This window comes from Anas acuta, chromosome 26 (genome assembly GCF_963932015.1).
Source record: "Anas acuta chromosome 26, bAnaAcu1.1, whole genome shotgun sequence".
Lineage (NCBI taxonomy): Eukaryota > Metazoa > Chordata > Aves > Anseriformes > Anatidae > Anas > Anas acuta.
The window spans coordinates 5,523,718-5,540,768 of NC_089004.1; the positions used below are offsets into that span (position 1 = coordinate 5,523,718).

Below are 17,051 nucleotides of genomic sequence, written 5' to 3' on the forward strand. Positions count from 1 at the left end.
GGGGTGGGTATGGGGTGGGTATGGGGTGGGTATGGGGTGGGTAGGGGGCTATAGGGTAAGGGTAGGGTAAGGGGCTATGGGGTTATAGAGCCATGGGGTAGGGGGCTGTGGAGTAGAGAGCTACGGGGTAGAGGACTATAGGGCACGGGGCTATAGGGTAAGGGACTATAGGGTAGGGGGCTATGGGGCAGACAGGGTAAGGGGCTATGGGGCTATAGAGCTATGGGGTAGGGGGCTGTGGGGTAGAGGGCTGTGGGATAGAGGGCTATAGGGCAGGGGACTATGCAGTAAGGGACTGTAGGGTAGGGGGCTGTAGGGTAAGGGACTATAGGGCACAGGACTATAGGGTAGGGGGCTATGGGGCAGGGGCTGGGGGCTGTGGGGCTGGGGGCTGTGGGCTATAGGTCACGGGGATATATGGGCAGGGGGCTATGGGGCTGTGGGGTAGGGGGCTGTAGGGTAGAGGGCTATAGGGCAGGGGACTGTAGGGTAAGGGGCTATAGGGTAGGGGGCTATAGGGCAGGGGCAGGGTGCTATGGGGCAGGGGGCTGTGGGGCTGGGGGCTGTGGGGCAGGGGGCCGTGGGGCGGGCAGTGCGGGTGCGGGCAGGGCCGGGGCAGCCCCGTCCCCACGTGACGGCCGCGCCGCGCGGGGGCGGCCCCGCTTCATTCATAAATCCGGGGCCGCACCGAGCGCGGCGGCGGCGATGGAGCCCCGGCCCCGGCTCTAGGTGAGTGCCCGGCCCCGCCGCTATCGCGACAGACGGAACCGGCGCGATACGGGGGGAGCCCGGCCCGCCCCAATCCCCCCCCCTTGCTCTCGGGGTTCCCGAGGGCTCCGTCCCCGCTCCCCCCGGCGCCGCCCGCAGCCCCCCCCCCCCCCTGGTGCTGCCCGCAGCCCCCTCCCCAAGCCGGGTGCAGCCCCCGGGGGGGGGTCCCGGGGGTGCCGCAACCTCGGGGGGGGGGCAGCGGGGCAGGATCCGTCCCGCCCCCGCCCGGTGCCCAGCGATGGGGGGGGGGGGCTGAGCCCTGCCCGGTGCCCCCGGGCGTGGGGACAGCCCGGGGGGGGGGACCCGGCCGCTGCCCCCCCCCCGCCGCTGCCCAGACAATGGCCGTGCTGTTCCCGCCGGGTCGCCATGGAGACCGAATTCCTCCATGATGGGGGGGAACAGCGGGGGCATTCTTCAGCCCCCCCCCTAACCCCCCCCCCAACGGGGCAGGGGGCGCCCAGCCCGGTCCCACCCGGGGGGGGCCGCCCCACGCGGGACCGCGGCCCCTCGGACCCCACGGGCCCAGCCGGGGGCGTGGGGGAGCCCCCGGGGGTCTCGGGATGGGGGGGGGTTGGGGGATGCCCGGGGCCGGTGCGGGCTCGGGGCTCTCCCCGCCCCCCCGGTGCCCCCCGGTAACCCCTCCCCGTGCTGCCCCCCCCCCCCCCCCCGGCTCCATTCACATTTTTCCTTGCCCCGATTTTGGGCGGTTTTGCCGCGCCCCCCCCGGAGCACGCGGCTCCCCACGGCCACAGCATCCCCGGCACCCTGGGGGGGGTCTCCGGGGGGGGGCAGCCCCGGTTCCCGAAGGCCGCCGCTTTCCGTGCCGGCTGCTTGGTGGGGGGGGGGCTCGGCCCTTCCCGGCCCCTTCCCCTCCCTCGGCGGTCCCGGTGCCCCCCCCCTCGGTGGTGGAGCCGCTGCGGGGCTGACTCAGCCCCCCCCCACCCCCAGCACCGCCCCCCCCCCGCCCACCCCCGTTTTCGTTGCGTGGGGGGCAGCGGCTGCGGGGAGCTGTGGGGGGGGGAGGGGAGGAGGGGGCGGCAGAGCCCGGGCAGGATCCGTCCCCCCCCGGTGTCCCCCCCCCCCCCGGTGTCCCCCCCCCGGGGCCCGGCCTCCATCCTCCATCCGTGCTGACCACACCCTCCTCCAGCCCTTCATCCCCATCCCTCCCGGCAGCTCCGCACCGCGGTGCGGGGCAGGGCCCGGGTGTCCCCCCCCCCTCCCCAACCCGGTGTCCCCCCCCCATCCCATCCCGTCCCATCCCATCGCGGACCCCCCCCCCCCGTTTGTCTCGCAGCGGCCCAGGACGCGCTCGGGCTGGCTCGGACCATGAGCGATGAGCCGACCCCCTGGGACAACGCGACCGAGAGCGCCACGGTGAGCGGCACGGGCTGGGGGGGCTGGGGGGGGACCTGGGGGGGGTCCTGGGGTCTGCATGGGGCTGGGGGGGCCGGGGATAGGGGTGGGAGCCGAGCCCAGGATGAGGCTGTAGGGACTGGGGTGGGACACGAGCACGGGGCGTGGGGACAGGGAGGGTCAGGATGTGGCCACGGGGATGGGGATGGGGCTGTGGGGGGGGGCTTTGGGGGCAGCATCCATCCCCCCCCATCCCGTCCTGCCCTCACCCCCCCGGAGCTCGGCGGCACCCCCCTGCACTCCATTCAACCCCCGCAGGCACCGAGCTCTGGGCTCACAGCACCGGGGGGGGGGTGTCCAAAAAAGCAGGGTCTGGGGGGGTCCTGTCCCCATTCCCGCTGGGCGCGGGGGCCGCTGGCGGCTCGGCCCCCCCCCGGCTGCGGTTGCCTTGGTGAAGGCAGCTCCCGGCAGCAGGCCCGGGGGCGGCGGGGGAGCCGCGAGCATCTCGGGGGAGCAGCGCTCAGCACCAGCCTCGGCAGGGCCCCCCCCCCAAACCCTGAACCCCCAACCCCCCCCCCCCGTGTGTGTGTGTCCCCCCCCCGCAGGCGGTGCCGGGCGAGGTGTCCCCGCAGGATGGCTACGTGCTGCTCCTCGCCCTGCTCTCCATCTTCATCGGGGGCACCCTGGTGCTGCTCTCCGGCATCCTGATCATCTGCCGCCGCTGCTGCGAGGCCGAGCGCCGCCACTCCAGGTCGGTGGGGGGGGACGGCTGCTGTCCCCCCCCCGGGGTGTTACGGCACCGCTGGGGGTCCCGCCTGAAGCCCCCGCACCCCTCACGGTGCCGCCGTGGCTTCCCGTGGCGTGGGGCACCTCGCAGCATCCTGTCCCCCCCCCCTGCAGGGCCAGCGATGACCCCGAGAAGACCAACACCACCTACCTGGACGACTCGCAGCCGGCCCAGGGTGAGCGCAGGGCTGGGGCTGGGGGTGCACCCCGGGGGGGGGGCACAGCAGGCAGGGGCAGGGCTGGCAGCGCACCCCCTGCGCCCCCTGCGCCCCCCGGTCAGGACGCAGCCATGCAGTGAATTTGCCCGGCCTCAGCTGGGAAGCCAGTGTGCTCCATGGGGGGGGGGGGGGGCTGCTTGGTGGCTCTGACCCCCCCCCCCACCTCTCCGTAGACATCACCATCAAAGTGGAGGACCCCGACTGCCTCTCGGCCTCCAGCTACCGGGATGTGGAGACCGAGCGCTTCCTGTCCTCCAGCTCCTCCACCGCGCGCCGCGTCTCCTTCAACGAGGCCGCGCTGTTCGACCAGGGCAAGAAGACCCAGGAGAAGGGGAGGAGGTGAAGGGCCGGGCTGGATGGGGGGGGGTGGGCAGGGGGGTGGGCAGGGGGCTGGGGGTGCCCCCTGACCCGGCGTGCCCGCAGGTACACGCTGACGGAGGGGGATTTCCACCACCTGAAGAACGCCCGCCTGACCCACCTGCACCTCCCGCCGCCCGCCCTCAAGATCGTCACCATCCACGAGTGCGAGTCCAGCGAGAACAGCCTGGCCATGACCCCCCGCCTGCCCCCCCCCAAGCCCGGCCTCGCCATCTTCCAGGTGAGCCCCCCCCCGGGGAGCGGGCATGGAGCTGGGATGCACCTGGGGGGGAGTGGAAGGGTCGTGGGGGTGAGGGTCGTGGGGTGCGGCGGACCCTGACCCCGGTGCAAAGCCCCCCCCCTGAGCGAGCTGTGCCCCGCAGCCCCCCGGGGGGGCCCTGCCGCAGCCAGCGCTGCCCAGCCACGCCGTGTGCCCCAGCTCAGCGCTGCCCGGGGACACCTACAACTCCACCGTGGACACCAGCTTCGCCGAGGCCAGCCCCTCCGCCTCCTCTGACTCCGGGGAGGGCCCCTCGGTGAGTGCGGGCTGGGGGCCGGGGGCTGGGGTGGGCAGGGGAGGGGGCTCAGCGGGCTCAGCACCATCCTGCTCCCCCCGGTCTGACAGCGTGGGGACAGCCCTGTGCCCGGAGGGGCTGCTGGGCCCCCCTGCTCCGTGCTTTCAGGCCTGATGGTGGGGGGGGCATCCAGCTAGAAATAGGCTCTGCCCCCCCCCCCGCCCCATCCCCTGCCCCAGGGGCCATTTGTGCATCACGCAGCCGAGCTGCAGGAGGAGGACAAAGGAGTGGGGCTGGGGGGGCCGGGGGGGCTGTGCCTGGCTGCTCCCGGAGCTGGCACTCACAGCCCCCCCCCCCCCCCACCAATGCCCCCAGTTTGCCGCAGCGCCCAGGAGTGGGAAGGGGGCCGGTGTGGGCAGTGCCAGCCCCGGGGACACCCCCCCGGCCCCCTCCCAGGGCACCGTCCTGCAGTTCTTCACCCGCCTGCGCCGCCACGCCAGCCTGGACGGGGCCAGCCCCTACTTCAAGATCAAGAAGTGGAAGCTGGAGAGCACCCAGCGGGCGTCCAGCCTCGACACCAGAGGTGGGAGCTGGGGGGGCGGCGGGGGAGCCCCCCGCAGGGATGCGACCGTGCCCCGACCCCTGCCCTGTGCCCCCCCCCAGGGTCCCCCAAGCGGCGCCAGTTCCAGCGGCAGCGGGCGGCGAGCGAGAGCATGGACCAGGAGGACCGGGATCCCCACGCCACCGACATCATCCAGTACATCGCCCGCACCGACGACGTCGCCTTCCACCCCGCGGGCGGCCCCTTCCTGCCCTCCCCCGCCAGCCCCCCACCCTCTCTCGGCAGGTATTTTTCAGTAGATAGAGGGGACGGGGAGGGTGCATGGGGGGGCCCTGCCTTTGGGGGGGCGGCGGGGCCTGGGGTGATGGGGGCAGGAGCTGGGATGCGGGCTCTGGGTGTGGGCAGGGGGCGTGGGGACCACGGGGCACCGAGGTGCCGCCACCGAGGTTGTGGGTGCTGGGCTGGTGCCTCCTCTGTGTGCGGGGCCGTCCCCGTCCCTGTCCCCGTCCCCATCCCTGCCGTGACACCCGGTGGTGCCCGCAGGCTAGAGCCGGGCGAGGGGGGCGCGAGCGAGGCCGGCGCCCCGGAGCAGCCCAGCGCCTACCACGACATCTGGAGCCTGCGCGCCTCGCTGGAGCTCTACGCCTCCTCCGAGCGGAGCAACGACCAGGACTCGGTGCGCAGTGACGGCGGGGACAGCGTCTCCTCCGCCGGCGGCGTGGCCCCCTGCCCCTCCTCCTCCCTGGACGAGGCCGAAGGCCCCGAGGAGAAGCTCTGGGGTCGGCCCAAGCAGGAGGAGTCGGAGCCCGGCACGCGCAAGCTGCTGCAGATGGACAGCGGCTACGCCTCCATCGAGGCGCCCAGCCGGGGGGGCGAGGAGGGGCACCCCAAGGACCAGACGGCCTCGGAGAAGCGCATTTGCTTCACCAGCGCGGGGCGGAAAGGCACCATCTTCGAGAGCTTCGAGGGCCGGGAGCCGGAGGAGGAGGACGAGGAGGAAGAAGAGGAGGAGGAGGAGGAAGAGGAGGGGAGCGCAGCCCGGGGCGCGGTGGGCGGGGGTCCCCTCCGTCCCCACAGCCCCCTGGCCTGGTCCCCGTACGGGCAGATGTTGGCGGGGCGCGAGGCGGCGCCGCCCCGGCGGGACTACAGCATCGACGAGAAGACGGACGCGCTCTTCAACGCCTTCGTGCGCCACGACCCCCAGTTCGACGAGTCGCCGCTGCGGGGGAAGCACCGCTCGCGCGCCCACCTGCGCAAGCAGTGGCAGCACGCCAAGCAGTACAGCGACCCCGGCGTGCGCTACCCCGCGCTGGAGCGGCACCGCACGCCCCTGCGCCGCGGGGACAGCGCCAACTACCCCCTGGACGCCCGCTTCCACAGCCCCCTGCCCCGCATTGTCAGCGCCGGCGACGAGGAGGCGGCGGAGGCGGCCGAGGGGGGCCCCAGCGCCTCGCCGCTGCCCGACCCCGAGATCCAGGTGATCGTGGAGGAGCCCGGCGAGGCGGCCCCCGACCCAAAGGCCAGCCCCGAGCCCGGCGGGGACGACTGCCCCGGCCCCGGGCAGTGCCTGGGGCTGGGCCCCGGCTCGGAGCTGATGGACAAAATCACCGGCGGCCTCGAGGAGCGGCTCTACGGACACCTGAGGAAGGCGGCCGAGAGCACGGAGCACGCGGTGGCCGTGGCGGCCAGCGATGCCCCCCCCGACCCCGGCCCCGTCTAAGCCCGGCACCGAGGGGGCAGAGACCCCGGCAAGGGGCGCGGGGGGAGCAGCCGGTGCGCGGCACGCGGGGCGCCACGGGACGGGCGGCCCCGGCGCGGGGAAGGCCAGGAGGGCGCGTGGGGGCCCCTGGCCGTGCCCACCCCGCCGCGGGGGGCCGGCAGCGCGGGGTGGCCGAGCCCCGGTGCTCGCGGGAGCGAGGAGCCGCCGGGTGCCGGCAGGGCGCAGAGGTGGAGCAGAGCGCGTGCCAGGAGGCTGGCGCCGAGGGACTTGGCGAATAAACCCCCGAACCGAGCTGAGGCCTAATCCTTACCTCGCAGCAGAGCTGTGTAGCAGCTACGCGCTCCCCTCTCGCTGGTTTTTGGGTTTTGTTTTGGCTTTTTTTTTTTTTTTACAAGCAATAAGGCCGCTCCGTCCAGCTGGGGACTCGTCATGGGGGGAGCAGGGACGGTGCCCGCGAGCAGCCCCAGCACCGCGGGGAGCCTGAACTGGAAGCGGGGCCTGGGGCTGCTGTGCTGGGGCAGGAGGATGCTGGGGGGGGGCTTGTGCATCCCCTGGGGGGGGCCAGGCAAGCTGCGGCCCCCAGAGCAGCAGCATCCTGGGGGCTGGGGCAGATGGAGCCCCCCGGGGCCACCCTTTGCCTGTCCCCGGTGCTGTCCCTTCCCAGCACTTGGTGACGTGAGGGGGGGGCCGGGCTGGTGCATGCCATGGGTGCCCCCCCCAACCCCCCCCTCGGGGGCTCAGCGCACTCAGAGGTTATTTATTGGTTTTTACAGAGGGGGATGCTGCTGCTCCTGGGGTTTTGCTTTTTATTGTGTTTGTTTTGTTTTTAATTTATTTATGTTTCAATGGATGGGTGAAAAAAAAAAAAAAAAAGAGAAAAAAGCCCAAGCTGTGTTACTGGGGGGGGGGGCTCGGCAGCGGGGCGGGAGGGGGCACAGCCGAGGGCCCCCCCCCAGCACCGCGGTCCTGCCCCGCGCCCCCGTTGCATGCGAGTAAAGAGCCCGGGTCCCTCCTTCCCTCTGCAAGTCTGTGTCCAAAGCACTAACTCCGACTCCAACTCAGCGTTTTTAAGTCTATGAACAAAGGAGAAAAAGAAAAAAAAAGAACAACAAAAAAAAAAGCGGTGACTTTGAGCTTGGTTCTCGCCTTCCTGCCCCCGCCGGGCCGTTTCCTCCCCTGCTCGCCCACCGCGGCTCCGGGCAGGGCTCATTTCCCCAGCACCCACCTGCGGCAGGAGGAAGGACAGCATGAAACCCACCTCTCTCTTTTCACTTTATTTCTTTTTTTCTTTAAAAAAAAAGAAAAAAAAAAGGAAAAAAAAAATACGCTGAACGCACCCATTCCCTTTTCCGAGCCCTTTTACAGCATGCAGGTTTAATAGAGTTTTGCTTTGTCTTAATACCTGTTTTTTTGTTTTTTGTTTTTTTTTTTTTTCCTCATCTGGTTTATTTTAAACACATCACGATGTGTAGGAATCTCTAAATATACCGCAAATATAAACAAAAAAAAAAAAAAAAGAGGAAAATATATAATATATAACAGTAGTCTAAAACATAAAGTGCACGGCAATGGCTTTGCACGACTTCTACACAGCCAGGGCGGGGAGAGGGGCGCAGGTCCCCCCACCCCCCGGCCCCGTCCCACCCTTCCCATCGCGAAATTAAAAACAGAATCAGTGTCTTGATTGGCAAAGAGTGATTGGGGCGGGGGGGCAGCATCTTCGCAGCCGGAGGTTTCTCCGTCCGGGGTGGTCGAGGGGGGGGTCTTGCCCCATCAGCTCCTGGCGCTGTCCGTAGCGGGGGGGCCGCGGGGAGGGTGGGGGCGTTTTCCTCGGTTGGTTTCCTCGGTTTTTGGGTCGCAAGCACAGTCCGCTCCCAGGAGAGACGCCGGGGGGGGTGAGGACGAGGGGCGCGGGCGGCCCAGGCCCTGGGATGCTGCGTGGAGGAGAAACGAGAGGAAGGTGAGGAGGGGAGGGCAGTGGGGCCGAACCCCGCTCTGCCCCTGGCACCTCGGGGACCCCCCCAGCCCCTGGCACTGGGGAGGGGGCGAGCACTTGCCCAGCGCCCAGCCCTTCGGTGGGGGAGCCCCAAACCCGGCCCCGAAGCTGGGAAGGGAAATCCAGAGGGGAGAGAGCGGAGCCCACGGGCAGCGTCCCTGCGGGGAAGGGGCACGGCCGGGCACCGAGGGCAGGGCAGCGGCAATTCACCCGGGAGGAAATCAGAGGAAATGACCTGAGCGGGCTCTTGGGACCCCCAAAACCCAGAGCCGAGCCCCCCGAGCGGGAAGGGGCGCGAGGAGCAGCAGCTCCCCGGGGAGACCCGGAGCCGAGGCATTTGCTGGCAGCGCAGTAACTCCCCGTGCAGGTGACTCACTCCCAGCCATGAATTAAAGATTAAAGCTGCCACCCGGGCTGAGCGCGGGTCTGACAGCTGCAGGGGGAGGAACGGGCTTTTATTTCTGGCTTTTTTTTCACACCACAAAGCTGGTCGTGATCCAAACAGATAACAGAGCCTCAGCCCCACGGAGCGCCGGTGACGAGCGCGAGCGTGAGGCCGGGGGTGGATGAGCGCTGAGCGTGAGTCATCGCTGGCTCACTTATGAATGAGGGGTGGGAAGAAGGGGACAGGGCTGCAGAGCGGAGGAACGAGCCGGAAAAAGGAGAGGGGGGGAGCAGGGAGGGCTCTCAGCTTCCCTGAGCACCCGAGTTGGGCGAGGATGGGGCTTGGGCATGGTCGGTGTGCCCTGGTGGGTGACCTGGGCACCTCCCGGCTCCGGGGAGGGACCCCAGAAACCCCCCCAGGAGGCTCTGCCCCACGCTGCAGCCCGGGGGCTTCGCTCCCCACGGGCAGGAGGGCGGCGATGCCAGGAATAACATGGGGGGCTCTGGTGCCGAGGAGAGGGGCACCCCCAGACCTCCCCCTCTCCCCAGCCGGGGCCACAAACCCCTCTGCACCCACGGGTGCCCACCCGCCGTGGCCGTACCTGTGCGGGGCGCTCCCGGCTCACTGCTGCTTGCAGGTGGAGAGCTTGCGGATCTTGCTGCTGGCCGAGCAGGCTTTGCGCGAGGGGTTGGAGGAGGCGCTGGCTCGCCGCTCCGCCTTGGATTTGGTGCTCAGCTGCCCCGGCTCCGTCCCGTTCATGCAGACGGCCTTGGGCAGCCCCCGGCTGCGGCTCTGCCCGTTCTGCCCGGCCTCCTCCTCAGGCACCTGTCCTGCAAGGGGAGCCAGGCGTCAGGCCGGCAGCCGCCTTCCCCCCCCCACACAAGGCATCGTTTCTGCTCTCCTCTCCCCCCGGCGTCCTTCTCCCTCGAGGGGACAAGTCACAGCCCCGTGCACCCCCCTGCAGGACTCCCAGGGGCTTGGTGGGGCTGGAGGGCACAGACCTGGCTTTTACACCGCACCGAACGCTCGGCTTCACCCCCAGAGGTGCACAACCACCCTGAACAGCATGCAGGAGCTCAGGTACCCCCCCAGGAGCTCAGATCCACCTGCAGGACATTGGGTGCCCCCCAGGAGCTCAGGTACCCCCCAGCCCCTGGAGGGGACGTCCAGCAGGAGCACAGCTCGCGCTCCCCCTGCTCAGAGCAGCCCCATCTCCCCCCCAGGAGCAGCTGCGGGGCCGTTCCCAGAGGGATCCTCCTGCCACCACGGCCAGACGGGGCTCAGGTCACAGCCCCGGGGGCAGGGAGTGACACAGGACCCCCCCCCAGCACATCCCTGGCTGGAGCAGGAGGGGATGAGGGGGACAAGGGGACACCACCGCGCACATCGGCCCCAACAACCCATGGCACCGCTGCGCATCCCCTGGATAAGCTGCTGGACGGATGGGGGCTGAGGGAAGGATCGGGGCTGAGGGAGGAAGGATGGGGGCTGAGGGAAGGATTCGTCAGGTTCCCAGCTCCCCCCACCGGATCCAGCCGAGGCAATTTCCTTCCAGCAGGAACGTCACGCTCCAGGGCCCTTCAGTTATGACTCAGAGGGCTGAGTGGAAGCTGAAGGCTGTAAGACGATTATGGATAATTTTCTTTAAAGGATGCTCAATCCTTTCTCCGCCAAGGCCGAGCGGCACGTCATCTCGCCACTTGCGCCAGTGATCACCCCACCGCGTGGGGAGGAGGGGGACACGGGGGGGAGGTGCCCGAGGGAGGCAGTGGGGTCCCAGCGGGGTCCCCCTCAGACCCCCTCTCCCCTCGGTGCTGCTGCAGTGGGGCTGCACGGGTTCCCCTTGCTCTGCTCCCTGCCTGTGCCCCTGTGCGGCTGCTACAGCCCCTGGCCATGTGCAGGGAGTCCTCCTCCTCCTCCTCATCATCCTCATCCTCAGGAGGAAGAAGAAATGAGAGCCACAAGGGGCCGTGGAGGGCTCTGGGGTCAGTGGCCCTCAGCACCCACCTTCCTCGCTTCTGCCTCGCCCGGCACCAGCTGCTCCCAGAGGTGCTGCTAGGCACCCATCGCGCTCCTCAGGGAGGGGGGCCCAGCCCCGTGCCCCCAAAATGCAGCTCCCGCTCCTCCCGGGGCTCCAGGAGCAGAGGTGCCCGGCTGGGGTGGCCCCGAGCTGCCTGGGGGGGGGCTGCTAAGGGCTGTGGGGGGCTGAGGAGCCCCAGCCATACCCACGGGGCCAGGCTGTGCAGTAGGGAGCTGCCCCCCCGCTGATCAGCTTCCACCTCCCCACCCCTTAAAGGCTGGGGTGACTCGCCAGGGAAGGGTCAAAGCCCCCCCAGAGGGTGAGGACATGCCAGACCCCCCCCCAGTTCCTCCAGCCCCCGAGCCGCAGAGCCCTGCTGTGCCCCCACCGAGCCCAGGGTCCGTCCTCTCCCCCCCCAACCCCAATTTCACATCTGCAGAGACTCCAATAACCCCCTTCAAAGCTCAACACTTATCCTTCCCCTCCTTCAGCTGAACTCGGGCCAAGTCAATTAACATTTCTGACTGGGGAGGGAAGAAAAAAAAAAAAAAAAACACCACCCTAAACAGTTCATTTGTCTTCTGGGTGACTGTTCCCTCCTCCCCCTCCCACCCTGCCTGAAAAGAACAATCCCCCGAGTCTATTACGGACAGCGAGGAGGGAGGGGGAATTGCAGGCTAATTTTACCTCCTTCACCAATGACAGTTGCTGACGTTCAGATTAATGAAAATAAAAATTCGCCATCGGATGGAGTCTTGGCAACTGCCTGCCCCCGCGGAAGCCGGTGACCCAGCGCTGTGTCTGCTCACAGCCCCCTCCCAGCGCACCATCAGTGGCTGAACGGGGCTAAAAATAAAATAAATAAAAGGAGGGACGAGGCTTTGAGAACGCGCGTGCTCGTCCTTGCCACCTCTCCCGTTTCTTAATGGCTCCATCCAGCTCATTCAGGCGCAAAAAAAAAGGGTTCAGAATAAAACCGGGGAGAGCTTTGGACTCGCTGCGTTCGCCAGGCACGAACACGCAGACACGATGCCTCCTCCCGTGCCAGGCAGCACCCAAAGGCTCCAGCCCTGCCTTCATTTTCCTATTTTCCAGCCTCAGACCGAAGGAAAAAAAAAAAACAAAAAAAAAATACAGCATCGAGCTCTGCAGCCATTTGCCTCCACCCGAGCACCGGGCTGCAGCTGAGCGAGGGGTTAATGGGAGGGGAGGAAAAAAGCAGAGCAGGGCACCAAGCAGCAGCTGTGAGGGGCTCGGGGCTCCTCTCTCCAAGCAGGAGGGCAGCACTGGTGGGCAGGAGGCTTTGTGGCGTGCTCAGCACCACGATCTCCCTCCTCAGCACTTCCCGGGCTGAGACGTTTCACACCCATCGAGGCAGGGGCACGGGATGATCGAGGCTCTCCACAGAGCTGCACAAATCTTTAAATAGCCCCTTAAAAATAAAAGCCCTTTCTCACAGCCCCTTCTTCCCCCGAGGAAGGGGGAGATTTAACGAGGTTCCCTCTTGTCCCTCCCAACCTGAGCACCTCGGAGGCGCCTGCACTGCCCCTGCTGCCCAGCAGAGCCCCGGCTGAATGGATCACTCAGTTTCTGCATTGATCAGCCACTTACAAGGTGGATTTTCTTTCCTTTTTTTTTTTTTAGTCTTTATTTTAATATGGCATCGCTGCTAGCAATGGAACACTTGCGTGGAGCTGGGCACCTTCAAGGAATCCTGCAGGAAGACTCGGGGAAGGCAGATTAAGAGCTGTGCTCTGTGCAGGCTGCAAGAGAGGGCTGCTGAGGAGAGCAGCACAGGGACATCCCGCCTGGAGAAATCCTCCTCCTGCTCCTCTGGGTCCCGGGGGCTGCACCCGGACTGTGGGGTTGGGCAGAGCCCAGGGATCCCTGTCCTGGACAAATCCAGCTCAGCACATCGCTGCCGTGAGAGCAGAACGCCCACGTGCTGGGTAGGGGACCTTCGGGACCCTCGTAGGGGCTGGAAACGCTGCTTTACTCCTCTAGGCACCTGAGCAAGGCACGCAGCAAGCCCTGAAGTGATGGAGAGGCTGAAACCCATCACCACTCACCAGTTCAGTGAAACCAAATCACGTTCAGCCCACCCAGGCTACCTGTAACAGGGGAAATATTGACCTAGGCGGCCACCACTGAGTGTCAGGTCCCTAATCCCTCTGAAACAGCACAAATCACACACGAGAACTTCAGACATCTTCAAACATTTTCCAGCAACGTGCCGGTCATCTTCGGAGGAGACAGCTCTTATTTGGGATCGCTCCAAAGGAGCAAACTCCCCTGGTTTGCCCCGAAGGAGCTGCAGAGCGCAGCGGTTCCCCAGGCAGGCTGACAGCAGGCGGTGCCCAGCTGCAGCCCAGGGACCCTCGGCAGCAGCCAGAGGAGCTGGGTGGCTCTCCTGGGCCTGCTGGGCACACATCCACTCCAATTTTGCAAGTCTTCCTAAAGTTTACGCTTTTTAATCATAAAGAAGTGCAAGAACCAGGCAGCAACAGGCTAACCATCACTAGAGAAGTTAAAGCATCACTAGAAAAGTCAAAGAAACCCAACTGGAACCAGAGTGAGAACAGACAGGAACACTTCTGCAGGCACGGGCTGCACTGCGCAGAGTAACCCCCTCTGGAAGGGGTCACAAACTGCTCTCCTTGGCAGCACGCTGCGCCTTTTGGCTGGCCTTTGGTTCAAACACAGAGCCAAAAACTGGGGAACGACTCCCCTGCAGAACAGAGTTATCTGCTTTTGGAATTAGGCACCTTTCTCAGAGACAGGAGGGATCCTGCTGAAGCGTGGGGGACGTGAGGAGATGAGAGGAGCTGGTCCTGCACTCCCCAGCCTCTGCCACGGCCACGGGAAGCCCACGAGGGCAGCGCTTTGGGGCCTAGGCTAAGCTTTGTGCTCCTCTTCTGTGCCCGCGGCCGACGGGAGCACGGCTTCCTCTGCAAACAGCTCGTCACAGCTTCTGCTCTCTGCTCCAAGCCCTGCCTCAGCTTCCTCCTCTGCAGCTGGGAACGCACAGGGAAGCAATGGTGCTGTTAGAGACACACACAGCTCGCTTTCTGCACTGCCACCAAAAGCAGCGGGACTGTCCCGGGGCTCTCAGGTTTGGTCACTCGCTGCCTGCAGCAGCTCTGATCCCCCAGAGCCTCCCAGGGAAGCCTGGCCTGGGGCTCGTTGTGTGCCCAGCAGCCAGCCCTACCTTGTGTTCACCTCCTGAAGCTGGTTCAGGAAGGACAGTGTCAAGTTGGAAAGGGCTGTAAGTGGTGCTGGCTGTGGATTTGTCAGGCCCGCACGCTTTTTCCACACCCAGACCACTTATATGACCACTTACACGTGGGCTGTTGCTGGCAGGAGCCCTTGTACAGGGAAATGGGTAACTTCTGGCCACGCAGAAGGCATCTGGCAGGTCCTCTTCCCTCCTGCTTCTCTGCCTAGCAAGGCCCTAGCAGTCAAGTATGTGCTTCAATGAGCCCAGCACATTTTTCAAAGGATGCCTCATTCCAAAAAGCCTCTGCTAGGCTCAGAGGAAAGGTCTGGCCCTGGTCAGACTCCAGTAGCAAGTCTGTGGGATGTAAGAGAGCAAAGGACAGAGCTCTGCAGGTCACCCAGCTGGCACCGGGACATCAGCTCGATTAGAAGAGGTTATAAATCACCCGACTGCCTCCAGTGAATCAGCACTTGGAAACAGATCCTTCACTTTGATGAGACTCCCTTCATCTTGGCAGGCTCCACCTCCGACCCACCTACGTATCCGCTGGACCCTGCTGGGGACACGGGACGGGGATGTCCTGCAGCACAGAGCTGAGGCACAGCCCTGGAGAGCCTGGCTTGAAGCAGCCTCAGCCCTTCTGCCCTCAGAAAGCTCTGCCTGGGAGGCAGATCTGGATTCAAGCTGTTGCCCCCAAGGAATTTTGGGTGCAGTTTGAGGCTTATTACAACTCAGGGCCTGATGCTTTGCTCTTCTGTGCTGGTGATTCAAAAAAAAAAAAAAAAAAAATTTCCACCAGGAAACCAGGAGAAAAGCAAGGTCTTCAGGAATGAGACCTCTGCACAGGTCAAAACCAGACCTGGCTTTTACTTAGATCCACAGAAATCCACCAAGCCATCGTTAAGGAAAAAACTGCAGCAGTTTGGTTCGTCTTGAAGTGCAGGAACCGGGGCTGTCCTCACCACAAGGGCAGGTCAGTCCCAGCCACCTGCAGCCGTTCCCATCCCTACACCCAGTCCTTGAAGCCTTCCCTCCAAAACAGCAATTAAAGCAGGCCAGGGCACAGAGAGCGCTTATCAGGGAACTCGCAGGGTGTTGATTTCGGCACCAAGAGCAGAGGCAGGAGACCAGAGCTGCTGCCTCACGCAGCACAGCCACAGAGGCCAGCAGCCTTGGTCTGCAGTCTCACCAGGTGCAGAGGAGGGACAAGGCTGAGCTCTCGATCACCATCGCTTTGTGAGAACCGCACAGGAGGACCCAACACACCCCTCTGCTTACACACCCCTCTGCTTGCTGCTTAGCTTACCTTAAAACATCGGGAAATCCCCAATAAAAGGGCAACTCTGCAACCAGGCTCCCAAGGCTGGAGCAGAAAGGAGCCTCAGCACAAGGCCTGCAGCACCCTTCTCCCCCAGATGTGCCATCTCCTCCGAACACTGAGTCACACCAGGGCCGTGCTCCAAAATAACTCCGTGAGGCTAGCAAAGCCGGCCAAAAGAATTAAGTGTGCTCGAGCAACAGCGTCCAGCAGGAGCAAGCTATTACTGGAGGAGGAAGGAGCTCAGCAGATGGGAAGCACACAGGAAGGGGCATCCTGGTGATCAAATAAAGGACCAAGGCATCCGGAGCATCGCGGCTCGCTCGCTGTGCGTCACTCTCACCACTTAATAATCAATACTCTCCTCCAGTGCTGGAAGGACGCGCTCAGACCTCACAGCCCTTCCTATAAAAAGGCTCTAGATGGACAGGAGGACAGTCGCTTCCGCCCTTCTCATCCCGGCATCGCTCCCTCCTACCTGGTACTGTGAAATCCTGAGTGTAGATGATATCATCTTCAATGTCATACAAGTCATCATCTTCATCCTCATTGTAGCCATGCAGATCTTCCAGATAAGGCACCGCCGTCATACTTCTCCACTTGTCCTTTGTTTCTGGGCTGGGAGGTATGGGCACCAGAGTCTCTGCCTGAGCATGTTTCTTACGAAACCAACTGCAAAGAGTCGAAGAGCAGAGTTTCATCAGCACAGCTTCACTTTTCGGAAGGCACAGAGAAATCCTCGACAGTACGAGTTGGCCCCGTTCCACCCCAACACTCAAAGGTGCATGGAGTCTGCTTCAAGAGAGCTTCCCAGCTGGTTTTACACCACTGCATTTTTTTAATTGTGTAATAATCAAGTGGAAGGTGTCAAGAAAGGCAAGTGCAAGGACAGCAGCAGCCGAGTAGCTGCTCCATCCACTGGAGCCTGGTCAGCCGTGGAGGGAGCCTGCCCTGCTGATGGCACATTGCTGCCCACTGCAAGGCACCCCGGAGTGCACGACACCCCCAGAAGGGGGGCTTAGGGCACAGACAGGGCTGCTGCTTGCGTTTTGACCCCATAGGTCAGGACACATCAGCGGAGCAGCCCGAGCTCCTGTCCGAGCTGTATCGCCAAAGCAACAGCAGAGAAACTGCTTTACCCTAAAGACGAGGCTAATCCAGCATGACAAGGCAAAAGGGTTTGCAGGACGTAATTCTGAGGAGTGCTGCTTACTCCCAAGCTCCCTTTAAGAGGCAGTTCTCAAGATGAGAGCAAAGATGCTCCACGCTTTATCTTTTCATCCATATTACCATTAAACCCAGTAGAAAACACATCTCAAAAACAGCGTAAGGCCTAAAAATCACTTCACTGCACTTTCCCTTCTTGTGAAAGCGACATCCCAATAAAGCTACCCAGCAAAAGGAAGGAGTTTGGAGAGCAAAGGAAACGTAACTGTTGGGATGAAACAGGGCAGCTCCGCTCAGAGCGTGGCTGTGCTGGCAGCCTGGTGAAGGCAGCGAGTTTGGGGGAAGAACAGAGACCCAACCTGTCAGATCTGCCCTCTGGTTCCTGCAGTGGCCTTACAGGAGTGAAACAAGAGGTCAGCCCAGCTCCCGGCCTAGCAGGAAGGGAGCAGGTCCAGCGTAACTTGATTTGGGCCAAGAGCTTTAGCAAATCCTGCGGCTGGCTTCCTCGGAGCTGCGCATGGCACACCACGCTCCTAATTCGATCATTTGATTTCCTTTACTTGGGAGACTGCTTTCATCAAGGCAGCGACTGCCAAGACAGCAAACGCAGCCGAGGCTGCTCCAGCCTGGCAGGATCATCTCGCACAGGAACAGAAGACCCAACACAAT

General features: G+C 64.6%; 2 protein-coding genes across 2 annotated transcripts in view; one reads left to right on the forward strand and one right to left on the reverse strand.

The window, feature by feature from the left end:
• Positions 1 to 575: 575 nt before the first annotated feature.
• On the forward strand, positions 576 to 6,570 carry CBARP (CACN subunit beta associated regulatory protein). The gene is made up of 10 exons (XM_068661347.1): positions 576 to 729; positions 2,063 to 2,142; positions 2,727 to 2,872; positions 3,022 to 3,083; positions 3,299 to 3,464; positions 3,549 to 3,723; positions 3,866 to 4,018; positions 4,373 to 4,580; positions 4,661 to 4,844; positions 5,103 to 6,570. The coding sequence occupies exons 2-10, from the start codon at positions 2,095 to 2,097 to the stop codon at positions 6,277 to 6,279; spliced, it is 2,319 nt and encodes a 772-aa protein (XP_068517448.1). The 5' UTR covers positions 576 to 729; positions 2,063 to 2,094; the 3' UTR covers positions 6,280 to 6,570.
• A 968-nt stretch (positions 6,571 to 7,538) lies between these two features.
• The window catches only part of STK11 (serine/threonine kinase 11), a 34,489-nt gene continuing 24,976 nt past the window's right edge, over positions 7,539 to 17,051 (reverse strand). Inside the window, exons 8-10 of the mRNA XM_068661348.1 lie at positions 15,694 to 15,887; positions 9,262 to 9,490; positions 7,539 to 8,213 (exon numbers count right to left, since the gene is read on the reverse strand). Of these exons, the coding sequence (XP_068517449.1) occupies positions 9,282 to 9,490; positions 15,694 to 15,887 (403 nt within the window). The 3' untranslated portion in view covers positions 7,539 to 8,213; positions 9,262 to 9,281. The remainder of the gene's footprint in view (positions 8,214 to 9,261; positions 9,491 to 15,693; positions 15,888 to 17,051) is intronic.

What these genes read in the sequence shown, in the direction of transcription:
- CBARP (XM_068661347.1), top strand. Translation starts at nt 2,095, where the DNA reads ATGAGCGATGAGCCGACCCCCTGGGACAACGCGACCGAGAGCGCCACG. An exon ending in CCGGCCTCGCCATCTTCCAG is followed by an intron (nt 3,724 to 3,865) that starts GTGAGCCCCCCC and finishes TGTGCCCCGCAG; the next exon opens with CCCCCCGGGGGGGCCCTGCC. An exon ending in GTCCAGCCTCGACACCAGAG is followed by an intron (nt 4,581 to 4,660) that starts GTGGGAGCTGGG and finishes GCCCCCCCCCAG; the next exon opens with GGTCCCCCAAGCGGCGCCAG.